At 34.2% G+C, this 26,331-nt stretch overlaps 1 protein-coding gene across 1 annotated transcript; it reads right to left on the bottom strand.

Moving 5' to 3' along the window:
- Window positions 1–1,394: 1,394 nt before the first annotated feature.
- On the bottom strand, window positions 1,395–26,045 carry kdn (citrate synthase). Its single transcript, XM_089696186.1, has 9 exons — window positions 25,891–26,045; window positions 16,902–17,063; window positions 15,721–15,950; window positions 15,027–15,183; window positions 14,313–14,512; window positions 6,555–6,687; window positions 5,534–5,679; window positions 4,446–4,608; window positions 1,395–3,360 (listed from the first exon to the last, which is right to left on the bottom strand). The coding sequence occupies exons 1-9, from the start codon at window positions 25,933–25,935 to the stop codon at window positions 3,199–3,201; spliced, it is 1,398 nt and encodes a 465-aa protein (XP_089552312.1). The 5' UTR covers window positions 25,936–26,045; the 3' UTR covers window positions 1,395–3,198.
- Between the last annotated feature and the right edge of the window lie 286 nt (window positions 26,046–26,331).

The raw sequence follows: 26,331 nt of genomic DNA, 5'->3' as shown, positions 1-26,331 counted from the left end.
AAAACTACAATTCAAACAAATTTTGCTATTAGTAAACAAATTGCTCCTCATGATACACTAATTATTTGTTTAAGTCTCATCTCTCTAAAGCAAAACATTTTGCCTGGGTAACGCACACCTCGGACAAAAAAGGAAGAGAGGTAGACGTATATAACCTATATTCAATGTAGGTACTCTGTGGAGGCAGACCATCTAACGCCAAACCTGCTCTTATACAATAAGTTTACTTTACCTGCTACTAAGTTCACGTTATTTTAATTACTTAAGTATGTTTCAAATCTATATATATACTAGCGGTCCGCCCCGGCTTCGCCCGTGGTACATAATATTTACGTTTTCTCTACATAAGAACCATCCTCGTACTTCAAGGAATATAATAAAAAAAGAATTATCGAAATCGGTTCAGCCGTTCTCGAGTTATGCGCTTACCAACACATTTTGCGATTCATTTTTATATATAAAGATATATATACATATATATATTTATATATATATATATATATATATATATATAAATGAAACCCGTTTTCCTTGGTCACGGCATCACGCGTGAACGGGTAGACCGATTTCGATTCAATTCGATTCGATTTTCGAAGTACAAAGATGGTTCTTATGAAAACGTTAATATGTCCAGCAGCGGCCAGCCCCGGCTTCGCCCGTTGTACACATATCCGCCCGTCGTTCATAAATCATATATCATATTTGATAAAAATGTGCTAAGATTTGAAATTTACGTTTCTTATTATTCTTTATAATCAACTAAAACATAATATTTAATAAAACTTCAGGTTTAACTCTCAGTACAAAGGTCTTTATTTCAATAACTATTTCAATCTTGTGCTCATAGACTTTCAACTTCTACTGCAATATCTTTCGCTCGTTGAATCTTATATTTTCTTGACGATTCCCAACAATTCTTCCTTCAAATCTGTTAAGACATAGACTTGTGAGAATATAAAAATGAAAACAATATTTTAATGTCTTGTGTTTTGGGATGACTACCGTAAAAGAGCCGCCTCCTTGTAACAGTGGTTGACTCGTGAGCGTAGCACCGAGTTGTCCTGGGTTCGATTCCCGGTGGAGACGAAGAAAAAAATGTCTCAGTCTAGTAGGACACACAAGGCTGATCACCTAACTTGTCCCTAAAGAAAATCGATCAGTGAAACAGATGTATAATGCATCTGGCCCTAACCCCACTAGGGGACATGGGACTTCACTATATTGATAAATCCCTAATTGGGATAAGAAATTAATTCCTATTTGTGCTTATGGGCTGAAATAAGGAACCATAGATGCTTATCTTGTTTGTTTGTTGTTGAAGTCTCATGAGCGTATTAATAAAAAAAAATACTAAACATAAAGAAATTCAGGGACCATAGAAAAAAACACAAATGTCTAATGTACTATATTTAATTTATTGTATTGTCTGTTAGAATCGCCGCTCGGCGTCCACATTTACGCAACACCACTGCTACAGTGGACTACACTAGTGAAATCACCTTACATTGACGAAATAATACAGCTGTTTAATTTAAATGATACCCTCACAAAATGATACAATAAATAGTCAATACTTTGGTAACTTGGTAATAAATTAGACTACAAGCGTTGCGAAATAAATAACATGAAATGATGCATACATATGTGGATACGTATATAGCATTTCATTTGGCTGAAACTAAGTACGATGGACATTATAAATACTGAGTAAGCGACGTTCTCGAGTCCGCGTGTATATTTGTAAACAAATGAGAGAAAAGAATAATATAATGAATAAATCGCGTTTAAAAGTCTTTAATTTCTAAATGAGAGAAAAGTATTACGTATTGAACTACTAAGTGACGCAGACTCTGACCGATATGCACAGCACTCGGCTTTGCCTGAATAGGATCACACTACACCATATCAATTTTGGTTTAACCACATACATCTAAAACGCTTTCCCATAATCACAGACGTAAGTACAATAAATCGAAAAGTAATAATCCGTACTCTTAATGCTAACAAAATAAATATTGATATTGTAGTGTGATGCGGTGAAGCGCTATACTACTCATTTTACCCTAAAACAAAAATACCTTCGAAATGAAAAACGAATTAATTTTTGCTTACACCCGACGATTCGTTTAACTAAATGACGATTTAGCACGCAAGCGCTAAAATGTCATTGCACATCAGAACATTTTGAATTATTGAAAAAATTACTATATCAAAAGTTGAATAAAATTGTATTTCATATTCGTATTAAAATTATTACGATATGCATTCACATACCGAGACAAATTGATTGATAAAACATGATTTATTAAATGATTTCAATAAAATTTTACCGCATTACATGTAAATCCAAAACCCAACATTTGTTCGTCTGTCAGTGGCTATATGAGGTTATGCTCTATGATGAATACCCAAACTCACTAAGACAATAATTACTTGGTACATTGCTGGTGACCTACTCATTGTATGAACAAATAATCAATTATTAGACCTTTCAACAGTAGTGGATGTATTGGTAATTTCAGTGTGAACGATCAATTGTCACTAATTCGATTGGATCAGAAGTTGCAAAAAATGAAATTATCAGTTTAATCAATGGGTTCTCTATCCATTGATCAATCAAGTAATCACTGACAATTATATCACCCATTAATTAGTTGATAATTTCATCACCAACTTAACTTATTCGGCAACAATTACATCACCAATCATATAACTGACAATGAAACTGAGAATTACACTGTCAATTAACCCAGAACGATGTAACTCCTGACAATTATCAATTGGTAACAATTACATCACCAATCATACAACTGACAATTAACCGAGAAAACTCATCGCCGATCACTAAGCGCGTCACACATGGTGAAGATACTATAATATTTTATCAAATATTACAGTATCATAAGGTATCATCATTATCATATATCAGCGTTCTGACCATCATTTTTCTTTTTGTCATTGCGTACTAACCCCTGTAGAACCGCCATCTTGTTACAAATGACCCGAAATTTTGTGGGTGGTAAAAATGATGGTCAGAACGCTGATACCGGATTCTTTAAGACACTGTAATATAAAATATTACAGTATCTTAATATAAAATATTATAGTATCTTCACCGTGTGTGCACTTTAATCGTCAACAATGACATCACCAACATCCACCACTCCTCCACTACACTCCCACTACACAACACAACACTTATTTGCCCAATTGCTTGATGAGTGCGTCCGTGCTGAAGGACTTGGGCCGCTCGATGGGGAAGCCGAGCGCGCGGGACCACACGAGCTGAGCAAGCACGCCGAGCGCACGGGACACGCCGAACATCACCGTGTAGTAGTTCATCTCTTTGAGCCCGTAGTACTGGAAAAGGGTTATTATTTATTTATTTATTTATTTATTTACACATACAACTAACTATCATTACAGGTTAACCTAATTCGACAGAGTTCTTTTATAAATTAAGAGAAACAAACATATCTCAAAAAAATTTAAAAATAAACACGTTGTAACACTATAATAGCCTATTAGGCCTCAATAATGAATAAACTTAACATTTTTGCTGATAGCATAATATATGTAGTAGTTAGTACCTTTGAAAATTCGCTCAAACTACAAGAAAACACATCTATTATATTGTGCAATGCGTTAATTATATATAAAAACTAGCTTCTCTCACACTTATTTATATGTACCTACTGAAAATGTGTAAACTTATTTATGTAACTGATGTGAGAAAAAAAAAAAGAAGAAAAGCTTTCCGCCCGCAGCTTCGCCCGCTTTGTATAAAACATAATCCATACTAATATTATAAATGCGAAAGTAACTCTGTCTGTCTGTTACTCAATCACGCCTAAACTACTGAACCAATTTGCATGAAATTTGGTATGAAGATATTTTGATACCCGAGAATGGACATATGCTACCTTTTATTGCGAAATATGTACCACGGGCGCAGCCGGGGCGGACGACTAGTAAATTATATACATACTAAAACGTAAAACCTTAAATCACTCTATCTATTAAAAAAAACCGCATCAAAATCCGCTGCGTAGTTTTAAAGATTTAAGGATACATAGGGACATAGGGACAGAGAAAGCGACTTCGTTTTATACTATGTAGTGATGACCGGGTTCAGTGGCGTGTCATGACTGAGGCCTATGTCCAGCAGTGGACAAGTGTAGGCTGACAATGATGACGATAAATTCATAGTATAAATCTGTATTTAAAGTCAGACTACATAATAGTCCAATAGTCACTTGGGGTCACTGAAAATCAGTGGTGGTAAGGTATTAATCACCTTGCCATCATATACTGAGTTGGCTCCATTTGTCAGGTCACTCACTGCCACATTACAGTTCTTAGGAATAAGATTCTTTTTATTTCTTTTTGTTGTAAATGTATCTCTTGACAATAAATGTGTTTTATTTATTTATTTATATAATTACCTGCAGCAGCACACCCGAGTGGGAGTCCACATTGGGCCACGGGTTCTTCACTTTGCCGAGCTCAGTGAGGATGGGCGGCACCACCTTGTACACCGCCGCCACCAGCTTGAACATCGGGTCGTTGGGGAGGTGCTTCAGCGCGAACTCGCGTTGACAGGTGTACCTGTATAGGTATTTATATAATAAAACACATATTTATATTAATTTATTTATATAGTATGAATATAACCTATACCTGTTGTATAGGTATTTATATATATATAGGTTAGTATGAATTTAATATGAACGGTGGTGGATATATGTAAAAAGATTATAGTGAGGTAACAGTGATAATATGTTTTTATTTTTTATTATACACTAGCTTTCCGCCCGCGTTTTCAAAGAAAAACCCGTTCCCGTGGGATTTCCGGGATAAAACCTATCCTATGTGTTAATCCAAGTTACCCTCTATATGTGTGCTTAATTTCATTGTAATCGGTTCAGTATTATTTGCGTGAAAGAGTAACAAACATCCATACATACAAACTTTCGCCTTTATAATAGTATATAAGGAAGGATTAGGATTTTTATGTGTAACTAGCTGTGCTCCGCGGTTTCACCCGCATTGCTCGGCTCCTCTTGGTGTTAGCGTGATGATATATAGCCTATAGCCTTCCTCGATAAGTGGGTTATCTAACACCGAAAGAATTTTTCAAATCGGACCAGTAGTGCTTTCAAACAAACAAACTCTTCAGCTTTATAATATTAGTATAGATAACAGAAACTTATTTTAATATGAAGACAGTATTTTATTTAACAGAATTTTATTAAAAGTGACGTTATAAAAGAGAGATTTACTATAATACAGCTGAATGTTTTAGATTAGAGTTTAAAGAGATTCTCACAGACTATCAGAATCCTGGCATCAATTTCAATAAACATTCCTCATAATTTAGTCTACATTCTTTATTTCAGGCCCGTATTTTTTCTACTTTTTTTCACTGTTAAGTATAAAGCATTTATACATACATATATCTATTTAAAAACGACCATCTTCACTTATGAATCCTGCCATCCTGTAAGAACACCACTACTTCCACACTACTTACCTAGGATCAGTCTTCCTGAGCACAGCATGTCCATATCCTGGCACCACTTGGCCAGACTTGAGTGTCTTCCAGATGAACTCCTTGAGACCTTCCTCCGTGAAGTTGTCACCTACTTGCTTTCGGAGCTTCTCCAGCCAGATCAACACCTGTTACCAAGGAATTGATTATACATTATTAAGGCCGAAATCTATATATGTATATAAAACTCAAAGGTGACTGATATAGTGATCTATCAACGCACAGCCCAAACTACTGGACGTATCGGGCTGAAATTTGGCATGCAGGTAGATGTTAGGACGTAGGCATCCGCTAAGAAAGGATTTCCCGAAATTCTTGTGGGAACGGGGAAAAACGGGGATGCACGTACAAAGTCGTGGGCGAAAGCTAGTCTATATATATAAAAGAAAGTCGTGTTAGTTACTCCACTTATAACTCAAGAACGGCTGAACCGATTTAGCTGAAAATTGGCAGGGAGGTAGTTTAGAGCCAGGAGAAGGACATAGGATACTAAATATGTACCACGAGCGAAGCCGAGGCGGACCGCTAGTATATTATAAATAGTGATAGAAGACAAGGACACATCCGTAAAAATTAACAAATATAATGTTATAGTGGAACAAAACTGTTAAAAATGATATAAAATATTATTTGGAACAAGAAACTAAACAACTCAAGGAAACAATCCTATAATATAATATTATGCATTTTGAAAATATTTTCATGCTGCATTAAACTAAATCAACTAAATCACTTCGATAGTTTGATAGGAAAATGATAACACCCCGGTATCTTAAAATTGTAGGCAATTTAAACGTGGCAGGATAGATAAAAATAAATGTCTACCAATTATTGCTCGTAGTGTCTATCACCTCCAGCTTATTTGACACTTAACTATAGACCTCCAGTATTTCTATTTCCTATTTTATTATTTTGGATTGGGGTTCAGGCCCTCTTACTAGGTATAAATATTAAGGGGACCTGTTCCCTTCCCTAGTAGTATATTTAATATCAAACTACTGACCTCTTGGTTAGCCAATCCGTGCAGAGGTCCAGCAAGACCGTTGAGGCCAGCTGCGAAGGACAGGTAGGGGTCGCTCAACGCTGAACCCACCAAGTGAGTGGTGTGAGCAGACACATTGCCTCCCTCGTGGTCACTGTTGACAAATAAAGAAGATATTAGATGGGAAAAACCAAAAAATTGGTTGTCTGTAAAGTCGGTTTACTGACGATAGTTGAACGTGACAACGGCCTATTGTGCTTCTTTGTCGCTCGTTCCGCGCTCTCGCTTGCACTTCAAGCCTACATGGAACGCCTCAGAGCGAGGTAACGCCGCATGAGTCATGTTTTTTCGTGCGTGCAGCCGGCTATCGAATTATAAGACGTTGTCACGTCAAAAAATTTGCTAAGAAAAGAATAACAAAAATACTGTCAGGAAAAACAAGTAAGTAATTATAGTTTTGGTTTGAGTAGTTCGGAGGGCCATTTTGATTGAGGTAATCAAACTTTGGTCTTAATCTTAAAATATTTAACTATTTGGTTGGTTAATTATTGTAATTGACTATGTATATGCTTATTTGAATTATATCCACTCGTCTATGAGATTAAATTCTAAATAGGTATAATTCAAATTGACATTTGTATATTTTATTCCTAACGAGAAATAATAAGGAGACAATCACAGAATTTAACGGTCAGTGATAAAAATGAATTCAAGCTTATCACATTGTTATGCTATACTTAGCAGAAATAGTTATCTAAACAAAATTAATTTCTTTGCACTGACTTGTTCTAAGAACTTATATTTGTATACAGGGTGTCCCACTAATGGTATACTAAGCGCGAAGGGATTTGTAGTTTTGCATACACTGATCACGTAAAAAATACTTAAACAACAAAATTACGCCAAAAATTTTTTGCTTAATTTTTCCTTAATATCCATGTTTTCGTCTTTAGCTTCGCGCAGCCGGCATATACCGCTTCGCTAATGTGAGCATTTTGTCTATGAAAACATAATCTTAAACGATAGCTCACGTGTGGGTGGAAAAGTTGAGCAGGTTGCTTGTTAGGGGTATACACATAGAGTTTTGAGAATTCGTCTATTTGTCAAAAAAATTCGTCTGGAATTTTATAAGTATTTTTTACGTACTCAGCGTATGCAAAACTATAACCTCCTTGGGGCTTAGTATACCGTTGCTGGGACACCCTGTATAATTCTGTCTTGAATGTCACGACATTATATTATGTAATTTAGCTGACTGCAACATAGTAATGACTGTAGCTTAGTGACGTGGTTCAATACATTTTAATATAATTCAAATAGATACAGAATAATCTGTTTTTGTTAGTGTCAAGAGGTATAGTTATTGAAAAATTTGATAAATAAATTATTTAATTCATAAATGTGCAATAATTTGTAAAATGATTGGAAATAAAGTGCTAAGTCTATTTCTAATATGATTGAAAACTTGTATGTTGTACGTACATATTTCTTGTTTTAGTAGATAAATAACGACTTTAATAAAATATGAAATTATTTTATTTTCATTCAAATAAAGGCCATACGTCAACATTTATATTAATACACTAGCTTTTCGCCCGCGTTTTCAAAGAAAACCCGCATAGTTCCCGTTCCCGTGGTATTTCCGGGATAAAACCTATCCTATGTGTTAATCCAAGTTACCCTCTATATGTGTTATTTCATTTTTTTCATTTCATTATAATCGGTTCAGTAGTTTATGCGTGAAAACCATACATACATACAAACCTTTCCTCTTTATAATAATATCAGTATAGATATAGGTAGACAAATGGTAAATTATCTTTGTCGTCGATTTGTACTCTTCACATTATTATGATTACGTTGAAGATACCTACCAATTAATTCAATTTTCTTTTTTTAAAGAAAAATAAAAACCGTAGATACTCTCAAGAATTACGTAATTACTAATTACCATAATTATTTTGATATAATTAAATGGACATAAATCGATCTCAAATAGGACAAAACCTAAACGATGTGCACAATAGCAAATATAATATAAATATATCTTGGCGTAACACCTTACATAACCTCAATGCGTGAGGCATCATATGACTAACGCCCACTTATTACAGTAGCAAGATATAGTATGTATTATCTTTTTATAGTTTTAAATAGCCAAATTATATATTACAGACACATTCTTATAGCAAAGATATTACTTATTTAGTTAACTTCATTAATTATGTAATAAATTGATGTCTTTATTTTGTCTTTAATGTAGAAACTTTTTGTCAAATAAAACCTATTTCATTTGCATTTTAAAAGCATAAAACACATAATACGAGTATACAAAAACATATATTCATAGCCTCAATACAAATACTACTCGTACTCAATAAAGTTGAGAAAAACATACACCAATTACTACATCATGTTATCAATTTTCAAGGTAATAGATAACGATAAGATGTGAAACACTGACACGTCAATGTGATACTAGCTGATAAGTATGCAGACAATTTATCAAATACATGGCAATTTTACTGTAAATGTTCGATATCGCATGTTTAGCAAACTTCGCTTAGTTCACTACTCACTAGTCCATTACAAGTTGTTAGTTATACACTCATGTGGTTACACAGTACCTACACCTTTATAATTCAAGGGTGGATCGATTTTTATGACATTTGCTTTTGAGCCTTTGAACTGGAATTAAATTATGTATGTTTTTTAAATCTTAATATATATAAATCTCGTGTCACAATGTTTGTCCTCAATGGACTCCTAAACCACTTAACCGATTATAATAAAATTCGCACACCATGTGCAGTTCGATCCAACTTGAGAGATAGTATAGTTTAAACATGTACGGACTGCTAGTATATTATATACACAATTACTATTATTTTATAATAGTGTACTTGAATCACTTTTAAATGGTGGTTCGAGGTCGCGTAAGATAAGCATAGTATGGCGATTAACGAGACATTTGATACTTGGAAAAATCCAAAAGCAAACACTGTTAGTATTTGTTACACAAACGAAAAAGCAACTATTTATCTCAACTTATATTACAAAGAGGGAACATTTCTTTTTTACATGTATGATTGTAATGATTTACATAAAAAATAATGGACCAATTTCAAAAATTATTTCACCACTAGAAAGCTACATCTTTACCCAGTAACACAGGCTATTTTATATCAAAAGAAAATCAGATAAATTCTGGGGAAGCGGCTAGTTTAAAACACTATTTAAGTGTAAAATCTTACACGTGGTTTAGTGTCCAGCGACGCGTTTAGAGGAAACACCGTTATTGGTTACAAGGCCAGTAAAATTATGTACGATCGCGGTGCAGAAATTAGCAAGGCACGACATTATATAAACTTATCAGTTACAGGTAAGCCTATATGCGGGTAATTACACGTGAAAAAGCGAATAAAGAGTTATAATAAGACCGGTTACACGGACTTTTGGTATGTTAAATTTGTTTTTACTTGGATGAGGAGAAATGTTAAATTTCGAAGTTGTAAAATGTTAAATTACAAAACACCTAGCAAGGAGAAGACGAGGCAAGCAGTTTGTATGGATAGTGGGTTGAACATTTTGCTACATAAATTGTTTCAATGTATTGCACATTTTGAGGAAAATTAAGGTATTTTCTAAATCATGCAATTAACTAGAATATTACATAATATAAAAATTGAAATATTATAATATTTTGTTGAAAACACGAATGCAAAAAAATACGTATTTATAAATTACTAGCTTTCCGCCCGCGGCTTCGCCCGCGTTTTCAAAGAAAAACCCGCATAGTTCCCGTTCCCGTGGGATTTCCGGGATAAAACCTATCCTATGTGTTAATCCAAGTTACCCTCTATATGTGTGCTAAATTTCATTGTAATCGGTTCAGTAGTATTTGCGTGAAAGAGTAACAAACATCCATACATCCATACTTGCAAACTTTCGCCTTTATAATAGTAGTAGGATATACATTGCAAAATATAATTTACAGATGCAATCATAAGAATAGCTCACGGATACAGACAGGAGGAAATACGATGACTAATGGCACACTCTTCCTCATCCCTTCCCATCCAAGATTGATCCCAACGTACTAGTTACGAATGACGCATCGCTTTTGCTATCGTAATTATTTCTGCTATATATTCCTTCTATTATTTTGCTTTTGATATGCTATAAATATCCAAATTGTATTTAAATTGATAACTATATAATATTTGCCTTAAGTTTATTGTTAATTTTCTAGTGCATTGTACAATTAAGTGTATTTATGTATAAATATAGGTACTACTAATATTATAAACGCGAAAGTTTGTGAGGAGGTATGTTTGATACTTTTTCACCAATAATCTACTGGACGGATTTGGATGTAACTTTACAGTAATATAGGTACCATTAGAAAAACACATGAGAATTAAAAATACTTGATTTTGAACCGCGCCGCGCAGCTAGTATCCTTATAAATTATATCGTTTTAGTAAGTTACATAATTTATGAATCAAGAAAGACTGGTAAGATATCTTCAATTAAAATTACTTACTATAATTGGTTGCTTTTGTGTACCCTAATTGCAGCATTATAAATCTTGAACATGCATGCAAAATAAAATAAATTGCAATAATACTACAGGTAAATGATAACATGATATTAATAATTAACGTTCATGAATTAATCCAGCACAATCGAAGAATCCGAGTTATAAGGGAAATCACTACATAGTATAAAACAAAGTCGCTTTCTCTGTCCCTATGTCCCTTTGTATGCTTAAATCTTTAAAACTACGCAACGGATTCTGATGCGGTTTTTTTAATAGATAGAGTGATTCAAGAGGAAGGTTTTAGTATATAATTTATTAGGTTTTAGACATAGCGGGCGAAGCCGCGGGCGGTGAGCTAGTAGCATATATTCCAGATGAGACAACCCAAGAAAAAAGTATAAATATATTCAAAAGTATAACTCAGACACGGAACCAATTACATTTATACCGTTATCAATAAAATTCATTCATTGTCATATCAATATCGTTATACCTCGTGTATACATTTTACTATAAGATTTTATTGAAGCAAATCGCTAACAACATTGAGTCGTACCTTGATCAAGTGGCAAATTAGAATTTATTGGCACGATATAAAAATTTAGTTAGCCGTTGCTGTGCCGGCCTATTTTAGTTCGACTATTTTTAAACACATGTATCGATGTTGTGTTGCATACATCACTAGACAGTCTTGCAGTGGGCCAAATGCACGATTATTATATTATCGTCGTATAATTTTCTATTAGGTTGGTTTTGTTTAAAATTTATTAGTCTTACTTTTTATTGTATGCTGTTTTTTTTTTATTAAGAACAAAAAAAAGTTGTTCAACGTGAAAAATGTTGATTAAACTTGTTGTAAAGTTTAACAATTTAATGGACTATCATTGAAATCAATTATTTAATGTAAATTAGTTATTTTTTTATATTTTTGAATTACCGTCTAACTAACCGCCGAAATCCCAAAAAGTTATTCGTGTTTTTAAAAATTGTTTTTTTTTTACTTAACAGGAAAATGTTCGTAAACACTGAATTAATTGCTTAGCTGCGGAAAACTACTGATTGGCCTTGACGATTGAATCCCTAAATTACTTTCCCGAGTCTTGAGAAAATGCATGATATGAGATCTACTTATCTCGTAATTTCTAAACTAATTAAATTAAATAATATGTTGTTACCCATTTAATAAAAACAAGTAGTCTCAATAATCATCTATTTTCATCAGGCCAAAAGGATAAATATTTCTTGTCTAAAATAACAATATATTTGATGTCTTTTTGATGTATTAACGTTGGTGTGATAATAGACGTTCTTGCGAGATCGTTTATTTTTTATACGAAGTCGTGGGACTAGAATAATCTTACTAATATGTTAAGTTAGGTCCGATAAGTTTTTTACTCAGTCACACAAAAAATCACTACATAGTATAAAACAAAGTCACTTTCTCTGTCCCTAGGTCCCTTTGTATGCTTAAATCTTTCAAACTACGCAACGGATTTTGATGCGGTTTTTTTAATAGACAGAGTGATTCAAGAGGAAGGTTTTAGTATATAATTTATTAGGTTTAAGTCAAAGCGGGCGAAGCCGCGGACGGTAAGCTAGTAATGAATAAATTGTAATAATTATAAACACTACAGTGAATATAACATTAACAAAAGTAGTTATAATACTTAAAAAAATGTTATCGTTCTAATACAAATTACCATCAATATCAAGACTAACGAGGAATAAATTGACAATGCGCGCTTAATATGGAATTTTATCACCTATTACGTAAGAACATCATCATTTGAACGTTCAAGTCGTTGATGACGTCATCGCGCCAACCGCGAAACGAGCAAAGAAATATATATCTTTGTTTATTTGATTTCATGGTGAATTTAACTTTCATTGCTTCCTTTACAATTATTCGAATTTAAAATTCAATTTAAAGTTAAGTAACTAATTGCTACAGTGAGAATTTTATAAACGATATTTGGCTTATCTGTCAAAATGACATTTCACGCATATAGCCCGCCATTTTTCATTTATTAAATCGGTTTAATAAAAATTGCAATACATATAATGTTAAATATAAAGTTCACTATTTCCAACGCAATAATTCTTTAAAATAAATAATTAATTACAAAATATTAGTTACAATCAACAAAACAGGATCTGTAGAACCCCTTTTCACATTTTATGTAGAAATTATCATTAAAGCACACTTGAATATTACACTTGAATACACACATGAATGGCAATCGCATTAACAGACATACACACAAACAAGAAATTCGCATCAGCTAAGCATGCATGGTTATCAAGCAATACATTCGCAATGCTAGAAACTAAAAAGCAGTTTTTGGGAAGAACTCAATGTTGTAAGTCTCGTTTTTAAGCATGTTATTTGATAAGGGAATGTATGATAAACAGATTAAATGAAAGTCTGCATACTTATCACTATAGATATTATCAACTTAACGCAGTGTCTGAAATTTTTAATAATTGATTTTTTTTTTTATATATAAAATTCAGTGTCACATATCAAGTTTCACCTAGTAAATTCACTACTTACCGTACTTTTATGTAAGCATCTCTTTTTTAATATTTTTAGGCTACCTCAACCAAAATGTCCTTGAACTTCTATTTTAATGTATACATGGTAAGTTACAGTCACATATTAAACTTTAACTGAGTCATTTTTTTTTCATTTTGTTTTCCTTTCCCCACTCTCCTATGATTACTACAGCAAGGTACAGCTCAGTGAGCTGCGCAACACTCCATTTAACAAAAATATAGAATTTCCAGAGTCCACCCATTTTCCCCAAGTTTTAATATCACCTGTGATATCCCTTTCTCACTCACCTATGAATAGTGAGGTACAATCTCATCACAATATTTCCCCCTTTTTTAAATATTTTGTTTCTTTATTTTCTGTTCCCTTTTCGCCTTGAATAGTGAAGTATAATCTCATCACTGTATCCCAAAATTTTCCCGAATGTTATATGTCAATTTCCCTATCCTTGGTACAGTAGTTAACGCGTGAGCGTAGCACCGAGGGGTCCTGGGTTCGATTCCCGGTGGAGACGAAGAAAAAAAATGTCTCGGTCTGGCAGGACACAGAAGGATGATCACCTACTTGTCCCTAAAGAAAATCGATCAGTGAAACAGATGTATAATGCATCTGCCCCTTACCCCACTAGGGGACATGGGACTTCACTTTTTTTCCCCTATCCCCCATTTATTCCCTCACTCACCTATGAATAGTGAGGTACAGCCTCATGAGCTCAGTGAACTGCGGGTCCTCAAAGCCGAGCATGGTGCAATAGTTAGCGGACCAGTCCTTCGCCTCATCGATGGCTCCAATACCCTTGCCGTCGCGGTACACGTTGCGGTAGATTGTCGCCGCGATCACGGGCAACTTGGCGATGAGGTTCATCGCGTCTTCGTATACGTACTGGAAGTGGTGGGAATTATTTTTTTTTGTAGGGAAAAAAGGTTATTACGTATTGTAAATGGGGGTAAAATTATAATTTTTTAAGTGAAAACTTCTTTAGCGGCGTTGAGCACTTTTTCTGTAATGGGTATAAAATCTTAAACTCGCGTCAGGACACGTGACCTGATCGAAAAAGCGTAAGACGGATACCATTCCAAAATATCAAACATGCTCAACGTTAATAATCAAGTTTTCACTTCTGCCGGCACTCCCGGAGTGCAACCCGTCTTTTTTTTCTGTAGGAGCGCGTCTTTGTGAAGTTATAATGGTCAAATAAGAGAAATGATTTTTTTTTATAATTGACAGCATCCCTTCCTCCCAGTACTTCTAAGTACTTGAGATTTACTTAAGACGTCCTGGAAAATGGCGGTAACATTATTTTTTAGTTCTCTGTGAGCCCCTTCTTTGTGAAGTTGCTATGACGAAATATTGCAATGATTTTAATTTTTTTTTCTAAAACTCGAGTGTCACCCACCTCCCAGTACTTAGACTTGTGCACGCCCTCCGCGTACGCCTGCGCGAACTTGGACTCGCTGTTGAGCGCGGTCACGGCGGCCGAGAACTGCGACATCGGGTGCAGCTTGCTCGGCATGTTGTTCAGCATCGTCACCACGTGCGCGGGCAGCTCGGCTCTGCACACCAACACGAATTATAAATAAAAAAAAGACGTGTGGCACTCGGGGACTGCCGCGGTAAAGCTATTGCATGCTAATTGCTATGCCTTCAAGCCACACCTCCGCGCCTGTCGGAGTGGGGAGCGTAAGGTTTTTCGTTACGAAATTTCTGGATTCGGTCCCCGCACTCAAGGCCCGCGATAGAAGCTATGCATTAGCTTAAAAAAATATCTAATGTGAGTTGAACTCACGACACTGAGGGTACAGTATGGTATATGCGAAAGAGCAACTCCGGTACAAACATTATAAATAACTAATAAGTGAACAAAATCTATCTAATCTAATGTGAGTCGGACTAGAAGGATTCCGTACAAGAGCAACTGTAAAAAGTTGGTCACGCATCCAATTGATGGCCGTGGTAACCGTAGCTTAACCAAGTCTCATTTCTTCTGTCCTTAAAAAATCTGCTTCGAACCCTTACATGTTTCTAGATGGCTAGATGACTTCCAAATATGCATTACACTAAAAGAATTTCACATTGTCGTCATTACTTACCTCTGAGCCCATTCCTTAGAAATGGCCTGCACTTGAGCGTCGGTGGGCACTTCGCCAGTCATCAGCAGCCAGAAAAGCCCCTCAGGCAGCGGCTCCTCCCCGCCCTTAGCCTTGGGCAGCGCCTTCTGGCACTCCGGGATCGAGAGCCCGCGGAAACGGATACCCTCGTCCGCGTCCAGCACGGAGGTCTCACAGATCAGACCTTTGATACCGCGCATGCCACCGTACATCTGGGAACGAATTCTCATGGCATTGCACGTAATAGGAGGAAAATAATGATAATTGAAAATGGACTTTATGATATCCTTTGTAATACTCCTCTATAGCGGTGAGACCGAAAGAACTCGAAACATAATCTTTATCTGTACCATATAATGAACCCTCTAAGTTACTTGTTGTTGTAATTGTACGAATACACTCTACGACAGGTTATTGGCGGTTCAACAACCTCCAAATAATATCAATTTTCTTCATATTTGCCTTTCAATTTACAACTTAATATTAATATACCTACCTACATTTAAATGTAAAAAGTATAACCTTCCATGGATGTTAATTCAATTGACAATATTACAGCTCAAAATGCGACACCTCGGAGTTTAGTAAATATTTTTTCATGATCAACTTCAAAGAACTGAATCGTTGGCTTTGTTTATAAATATTTCATTTTTGCCTACTAGAATTATCATATGCAAAGGTAGTATTTATAAACTTTGTTAAGTGACAACATAATACATTCAACCCACGCAAATCCATACAGTTAATATTATAAATGCGAAAGTAACTCTGTCTGTCTGTCTGTTACTCAATCACGCCTAAACTACTGAACCAATTTTCATGAAATTTGGTATGGAGATATTTTGATACCCGAGAAAGGACATAGGCTACTTTTTATCCCGGGAAAATGATGTAATCCCGGAAATCCCACGGGAACGGGAACTATGCGGGTTTTTCTTTGACTACGCGGGCGAAGCCGCGGGCGGAAACCTAGTGTTAAATAAATAAACACTACACTAGGGCTGAATTGACTATATGTATAAAAGGAAATGTATCCGTGGGAGATAAATGAAAACAAAACCTAAGAACTTTCAGAACTGGACGATGCTATAGTTACCTTCATAGCAATTTTTTGTAACATGTATTTTTAAAAGAAACTACAGAATTAAGGACTGATCACTCACCATGTCAACGGTGACCTCTCCAACTTTGGTGGCGCCATGTTTCTTGCGGAATTCGCGGATCTTCTCTTGTTCCTTGGGAATCTTATCTTGAAGAACGCTCTTCAGGTTCGTGTTCTCCGCACTCAAGTTGCGGAGCAGAATCGTTGCCGTTGGGCATATTTTCTATAAGACAAAAGAAAACATATTATGTGTTAGCATGTTCCAAACTGACACCATGGACAATGGACATGGACTAGTACAGTTTAAGTTTATTCTATATTGTAATCCTAATAAAATCTTAAGTTGTACCTCGTGGTCACTACCTAGTATAAATAACTACATACTATTATAATTTACACGTTTCTCGGTCACTATCTATGTAGGGTAGAATAACATACACAATGAGTCCTTATAATTGTACATACACAATGTTTATACTTCCTCTAATTACGGATTATTTCTATATGTGAATACCAATTTACTTAGCCAATAACCATATGTTATCACAACTGAATCCAAAAACAGGTAAATTGTGTTTCAAGTTCAAAGCAATGACATGGATGTTACAACTAACATACATACGATTATAGCTGTGCCCCGTGGATTTACCCGGATTGCTCCGTTACTACCGGTCTTAACGTGACGACGCGTCGTCCTACAGCTGGACTATCTAACAGTGAAATGATTTTTCTAATCACACCCATGATTCCTGAAATTAGCGCGATCAAGCAAACAAACTCTCCACCTATATAATATTATACAGATAGTTTCATATGATCAATGAGGACCGGGTAATGACACATCATAGTAACAAAGGCACTGGCCTTAGAGGAACACCGGTTTGTTCAAGGCGGTCAACTTAGATAATACCGGATGAAAAATACAACATACAACTTATTAGGTTATGAGGCCAAAGTACATTCAAAGGAAATTTTTATTTGGATAATCCAACGTTTAGGTTTCAACCTTTGCTTGTTTCCTTGAAATCAATTTTGTATTGAGGAAAAATACTTCACTGCACGAGTACAAGGGCATAATGTTCGTAAATTGTTAAGTAGAGGATACACTTTAGCTAAAACTTAACTCACTTAAGTTGCATTTTTAACCTTTATTTCACAGGAAAAATTTAAACAAAAAAACTGATTAAAATGAAACATGGACGGCATCAAAAGCACTACCTTCTTCACTATGCATTAAGTACTAGGTATTATTTAAAAACAGGTCGAGGTTTTAACATAGCGTGCAGTAACGGTATTGTTTATAATTTAACTGCATTTTATCCGTGTCGCTTCTACTAAGCGGTAAAACGCAGATGTATATCCAAGCCAAAATTATAACATAACTATTAACTACACTTCCAGAGAAGAGTGAACAGGTACCTAAAGATTCACGCTCTATCTAAGACCTCATCTGAGCTAACAAAACAAGATCTCGGCTAAGCGTTTCCTATAGTGCGAAAAAATGAGCGCGTGTGCCGAGCACACGTGTCAAAAGTGAGACTTCTTTGGCAAATTATTAACAGATACCAAAATCGTCGCCTACGATGACGTGACGGTATCGCCATGACGCGACCTCGAAATTTTACTTTCAATGCGCCTATAGAAGATTCAATTAAAAAATCCACATAACAACAAACATCTACCTGAAGCAATGAAACAAAACACGGCCACAATCTCGTATAACCTATTACCGAAGGCGATAAACGATCAGCAGCCGGGTCAAAGGAGCAGAGTTTAAACAATTGACATTGTTGGAACACAATGACTTACTCGACGCGCTGCTGTAATTGATTAGCTGTGTCCGCATCCGTCCGCAACTATTGCTGACAGATTCCTCAAATTGCACGCCAGTTATTGTATGATACTTGCGTTGTAAGAAAGGTGTCTAGACTTTTCATTTAGACGGTTAGTGTGAATGGATGTCGTGAAGAAGCTGTGTTGTAACTTGTGTTTAAAGAGTATTTTCAACAAGGCTACTTATACAGATTACTGAATAATTATGAGACAATTTTCTGATAAAATGAACAGGTACTTTGCGACGTCGCGTCCGTTTATTAGATCGATATTTACGGCTATGTAAAATGTGTCAAAACTCACAATCATGAAAAGACATTGAAACATTTATTCGTTGTAAATATTATAAAGTCACACATAAAGTAGGTAATTAGTCATTATCTGCAAATAATTAAGAACACGTACCTGCTCTAGTTAGCTCGTATGTTAAACAAATGAATCCATTTAAAATTGATTACAAATACAATTTTAATTGGCTAAATGGAGGATTGATAGACCTATTAATTAAATATGCATTAAGTTGATAATTGCAGTTTAAAGTACAAATGATTAAGAAAACTAATTGAATCATTTTATTGCCTTCAGATTATTTTTATTTTCTTTTGTAACATTTTCAAATTGATAGGTAGTTAGGTACTTTTAAAACGATGGAATGAAAATATGTACATCAAAACAGAACATTGAATTTGAATCAGATCTACAGTTTATAATATATTATTATTTATTATCTATTATCTGAATAGTTATAATAAAGAAAATAACATACATCCAAATTATTATAGTTTTCTGTAAGAAAATTAATACTTCTCACGTTCCTCATTTGTAGGTCAATCCGGGCCCCGGGGAAACCTAGGCCTACTGCCATCTACCTGCTATTAGGAGAGATGCCTAATGCTTATGGCGCATGCCCGCTGAGATAATATTATATTATTATATACCTAATAGAGTCTCGCTTCTTCGTGTTATTTAACAACTTATCCGATTATTCGAGAGATATTTGATAAGTTGAATATAAAAACATTACAAAAAATGTAGAGAAATAGTAAAATCATTTGTATACAAAACGCTATCTTAAGAAAACATTTCCATAAATATTTTATTAAGTTTTTTCGATTAACTATTATACAAATGAAGTCTTCTAAAGAATAAAATTTTAATTGACCCAAAACATACACAAAATACGACAATACAAATGACGAGGAGTAAAAGTATGTATTAAGTTAATTTTAAACTGTATAAATAATTTCTATTCAGCGACATTTAGAATCATGTACCGTAAAAACCTTATCACCTGCATATACAATGTGACGAAGTTGAATAAACCCGATTAGCATACGTTTACACTTTACAGTCAATAAGGGACACGAACACATTATAAGGAGTATTATTTATATCCGAATCTGGTATTATTCGGGAAAAAATTAAATAATTGAATTAAATTATATGTTGTTCTGCAAATTCTGATCTAGAATATTCTAGAAGAAAGATCACCAAATAGTAGCGTTTTCTTCTTGAATATGAGTTTTTACTTTTATCTGTACTATTAACTATTCTGTGCTTTTACGTAACAAAGGTAGGTAGCTCTTTAATATACCAATTTTATTTTTCATTTATTTAAACTATACCTAGGTAAGGAGAGAACTTAACATTAAAATTTAAAAAAACATAGAAAATATTTTTATTCATACTACAGATTTTTTTCAGATCACGATCTCAACTCTCAAGTCAGGTAATATTTCATCTAGAATTTCAAGCGGATTTCTGTAAATAGGTCAATCTTAAGTGCCAATTATTTATAAGTAGGTGAAATGATACAGCCTATAGAAACGGGGAAAAGTAAAACAGGCCATAGCGCAAGCGCAATGTACATCGAAAATGGGTCTGTGAAAAATGAAATGAATTCTTTCAACCTTTCATATCTTTTGCTTTATCTGAGAGTAATATATTTCTAAATAGAACAGCTTTTATATATCGACTACAGATTGTTAAGCATGCCTGCAATACTGAGAGATTGCAAAGTTTCTTAATTGTTTTCTACTATCAAATCATTTTCCATTAATTATTATGAATTGCAAACCCCAAAAAATTATTCCAATTTTATTTTGCTTTACCGTATTTTACTTATATCTTTATCATTCTTTTTAATTTGCTAAAATCTAGAGCAGAAGAAGCCACTTCAAAATCTAATTTGTAAACGGTTTGTTGGCTTCATTTGTTTTGCAGATTTTCGCTTTTGTTCCGACACTGGCAAATGTCTCGGGCATTATTAAATATACAAATATTCCAGTATATTCTAGAACGATTATCCAAGAAAAAAACGAATTAAATTACAGTAAAGAAGTTACTTAAACGATTGGTAATATTAAGCATAACCAAAACAAAAACCAATACCTTTAAGAATTGGCTTCTTCCTGGTAACATTATTTCAACTAAACGCTAGAAAGAATGGATCTCACAAACACGAATGAATATCGACGTCAGCACGACAAAATCAGGCGCCAAAATATTGGTAGCATTGAAGCGAGAATAACCTTGGTCGGGGCACGTAGTTACGCAATACTGTGTAATACAGCGAACACTATCCAGTGTTCTACAGACAACACACGCACGTCTGCAATTATATAAAAAAACTAGCTGTGCTGTCGCGGTTTTATCCGCACTGCTCCACGATAATTATTGGTCTTAGGGTGATGATATATAGCATATAGCCTTTCTGGATAAATGGGCTATCAAACATTGAAAGAATATTTCAAATCGGACGCCTAGTTCCTGAGATTAGCGCGTTCAACCAAAATCTTCAGCTTTATGATGGTAATATGGATGGATATTAAGTCTGCTACCTGATAATAAATATGTTTTACTTTTACAAGAATCAAGTGATACGTTGGCTACATTATCAGGACATTACATTAGAAATAATATAGTATACTTCATAAAACATGACGTGTTGTATTTAAAGTGTCCTATTAAAAAGTTGTTCCAATTTAAAGCTTTGAATGTTTTTAAACTTTCGTCATTATAAAAGAAGTTCTCTTAACGAAGATTCTAGTTAATTATAATAGTTATCTATTCCTAGATATTATTCAGAATAATATGTCCCTAGGGACAAATATTGCATACTTGATTTCATATACATATTCAAGGAGTTACAATAAGTAAACATTAAATGTGTAGTTGCCAAATGTACCTGTATCATTGTTATATCAATCGATCAACAAAAATCCCTGATTTTGACATAGATATTATTAGATTCGCCGAAGCGAAGATAGCGATGTTCTAGAATGATCCACACAATCATAGAATGAGATATAGATTTATTTAATTCAAAATAACTGTTAATGAAATAATTTCGCTCCATTTACATAATGGGCTATTGTTCTTTACATAAAATGTACACAATTGCGCGTAATACGTAACTCTTATCCTGTCTGGCTGGTCATGACCATGTAAAAACTCTATCACGGAAAATGATAATTGTAACCTTAGCTTGTAACACATAATCCGAAATTGATATAAACGCATTGTTGTATTATATTTTACTAGGAGATTGATTGGTATATTTAAACACAAAATGTTGAAGAATATTTAAACTTTAAAGTAAATTTTCATTCCATTCGTTATGGATAATTAATTAGTGCCTAAAATTTATATTTTTATTTAAGAAAATATTCAATCTGCCGGTTGAGATAGTCACAGAATCGCAATGAAACAACTTTATATGATTTAAATTCAAATTAAATTCTTCAAAATAATTTGACGACTAAAAGCTATAACAAAAAAGTTTCATCAAAATCTGTCCATTTGTTTTTGTGTGCAATACGGGCAGACAGTAATTTCAATCTACAGTTTTATTCATGTGTAGATTAAATACGCTGAATACCTTTTAAATACGCTGAACTCAGAGTTTGATAAAAAATTAATCTAGTAGGTACAGATGTAGGTACATAACTATACACGTATACATGTACCTATGTATAAAATGTGTGGTAACAATGTTATAAATGTGGCGTAAATGTTTTATCGCGTAAATTAAATAATATATGTCTTTGGTTTATCGCAATGCGGTGAGCATTCATGTTGATACAAATGCTTATATAGATACTGATACAGAAAAACCTACCGCTGAGCACTACAGTCTGAAAAGCACATGTCAATGAAAAAAAGGAAAAGTTGAATAATTATAGCGTAGTAAGTTCTTTTCATCGACTTTTTTAGTATCGTATTGTTTTTTATTGAGAAACATATTTTCGCGAGAAAAAAACATATTTTAGGGTTTCTTGATGCCTCCTTGGAATCTATTGATAACCTATACAATTATACATGCCCTATACTAATCCATGCTTGAAATAACCCTTTCATTTTCACTCCACTACCTATCTTATAAAAGGTTTTAAAGCCACTTTTATCGTAACGATATCAAACATATTCCCACCTATTCAGAAATATTCTTGATCCAAATATATTTATAGAAGTCCGTGGTATCACACACAAACGTTGTTTATTTTGTTTCAAGATCAATGCTTGGGACTGTATCATAATGTTTTTATACGATCTACGAGCTTAAATTTTTAACCGACGTTCCCAAAACAAATATTCACAATTCAAGTATTTTTTTGAATTTGTTACCTATATTGTTGTTTGTTGTTATTACCAATTGACGTGATTATTTTTGTGTCGGATACAAGATAGAGACATGGTTTCATTTCTAGATCTTGAGTGGAACTTGTCTCCTAGGGACAACTTTCCTTGTCCAAAAGCTTTATAAATGTTGATTCATAAAATAAAAGTTTCATTATATATTTTTTTTATATGAACTTCGTAGATAACGATGCCTGTGCGTACATAATAATCTAGAATATCTTGAATACTTTATCTCAAAAGGGACACAGAGGACGTGAATGTCGTGAACTTTGACGGGCTTTAGATAAATTCATGCGCTTATTCGATAAGGACTGTGATATTATATCGATACTCGTTTGATAGAGATAATGCTCGGATGCAACAGCACAGAAACAATAAAGCAATTCAATTATGAATTCAATTTCATGGTGATATTATGCTATCGGCGTAGATTTGGTAGAACGTAACTTTTATTTAATGAAAGACATCATATTTAATGGAATATAAATGAATACACTAATAAACAGGAGCAGAAAACAACTCATTCTACACTTTCAATAAAGGATTCCACAAACCACAAGAACCTTAAGGCCTTTTAAAAAGTAACGGCATAAGACATGCTATGTACGGTTGTACCGTTAAGGCCCGAATTTTGTTGCAAGTTACATAAGTGTACAAAAGCATTTCACGTGATTATTCAGAAGATTATCACGCATACGGCCTTATCATGTCGCCTGATTGCTTGACACGCTTTGATTTTAAGGTGAATTTTTATGAATTACGATAACTTTGGAATTTGCTATTTTTACCCGTCAATCATAATATTCACAACAATTCAACTAGGCTACCTATCAATTTACTCTTCGTCCAACCAAAGCTGCATTGGTTGCAGTTGAAAATCCCACATGTTGTAATTTTAAAGTGAAACTTTTATTACATCGTCTCAAACTTTTTGGTCTGTGTAGCGCATGTCGCGTGTATCGCGGCTGCCGAGTAGGTATACCTACTCGGCAGCCGACCGACACGCGACATGCGCTACACAAAGCAGTGTTCGGAACCGTTCGAACAGTTTCACTTTTACCGTGGTTTCATAAAACCACACAACATTTTTTTTTACTAGGTAGGTACCTACGATGTTAAATACGGAGGTTTCTGTTCAACCTCACCGGGAAGTACGTATTCACTACATAGGTACGTTTTTACGTCAAGGTTACGTAAATGTAAGTACATACCTACAATCCACAATGACGATAATGACGTTTAATTTCAATAATATTCACAGTATTCTATAATCACGGTACGTTTAAGTTGATTATGGTCAACTGTATGCATTCTGCATTTGTGATTTTACATAAGCTAGATAAATATAATAAGATAGATAGTAGATACCTACATCTACAGTCTACATTCTACAAGCATAGACTATGACGATGTTCTATGATTTAAAAAGAAACAGCTGACATGGCTAATTACTGTGGAATTCTTGGTGGAATTCTATAGTAGTGGTAACGTACCTAGTAGGTACTGTCTTTATAAATAATTAAAATACATACCTACCTACCTACTATATTTAATAATAAAACGAAGAGTAGGTATTAAAGATTTGATATGGAATAGGTACTTGTTACGTACCTCCTATTTACCAGAAATCATATAGTTAGTTAGGCGAAGTCGAAAATATTTATGTTTGGCGTGGAAAATTAAAGGTTATGCGAACTGCGAAGTTCTCGTATTATTTTCTTGCCACTCTGCAGGCGTAGGTACCTACCTACTTTAGTTTTTTACATAGGTGAACCTACGACTAATCACTTTAAAAAAACATCATTTGTGTATTATATAATGCCAAATTTCTTTGAGGATACTAAAAAAGATGCTTTCTTATGAAATAATGACACTCAAAAATTTAAAATTTCAATTCTTATTGATTTCCTTCTCCTCCGATTCCAAAAGCATTTGATAAGCGTCACTTTGACTATGAAATAAATGGAATTGGTTTACCTATCCTACCAAAGAAAAAAACGTAACAAACTTTTATGTAATCATATCTATATAGGTACTTAATACCTACCTATATTATTTTGTGAAAATAAAGTCAGTTTTATTGATAATATTTAGTACAATAAGGTTAACCAATGCACATGCGTTAACGAATCCTGATTTTATTCATCATTACTAAGACAGTTGAAAAATTTTTTAGGTTATAATATAATGCCCACAAAAATACTCAGTATAACTTACCTAACCATTAAATAATTACTACATATTAGTCTGAAATATATCAAAACAATTGGAATGATTTTCTGAATTCAAGAAATAATTCACAGTCATGCCCAGTTAAGGCGGTTTTTTTCCCTCCAGCGACTGAGCATAAAGTACTTAAAATCATTGTTCAAATAATATACCAATATTCCCGTTCTATTTTTAGTACACGAGATCTTCTGAAAAATGCACAGTTAGTGCACTTTAATCTTAAAATAGTTTTATTCTTATTACATAACTTCAAATTCGAAAATGTGACTGAAAGGTTATGTACTAGTTACAAAGTATTGAAAATATTTTTAGCAAAGAATTACACTAATATTAAAGTTTTTAATTACCTGTATTTCTACTAATTTTGAAGTGGTAATCTTGAACAGAGCCATATTTGAACCCACCGAACGCTAACCAGCACGCACAATCTAAGTACTCGTACACCTCGCTATCGATCACATTCGCGAGTAAAGGTTGGCTGGCACGCCGCTTGGTTGATGGCCTGCCCGGCCCGCCGATCGCCGCCGGCCGCGCCGACCAGCATTCACCTCGGAACATTGATATCTCAGTGTGTAAACAGAGGGCGCTAAAATAAATTGTTTAAGATTGAGAAGAGTACGCGCCACGAAAGGAGTCCCGTAAATCGCCAGTGTGGACTGCTAAGGATGTTTATTTTTATTCTATGCAAAAGTGTCAAAGAGATATTATTACTCTCAAGAAGCTTATATCCTCGCTTATATTTAATACACTGGAGATTGCACTATGACCATTAATTTTTTTATTAATTA

The sequence above is a fragment of the Colias philodice genome, chromosome 1 (assembly GCF_061535455.1).
Source record: "Colias philodice isolate Cphi_HAF_F1 chromosome 1, ilColPhil1 Martin Lab GWU primary, whole genome shotgun sequence".
In the NCBI taxonomy this organism is placed as follows: Eukaryota; Metazoa; Arthropoda; class Insecta; order Lepidoptera; family Pieridae; genus Colias; species Colias philodice.
The sequence above is the reverse complement of the archived record's forward strand: the minus strand, read 5'-3'. Positions and strand labels throughout refer to the sequence as shown.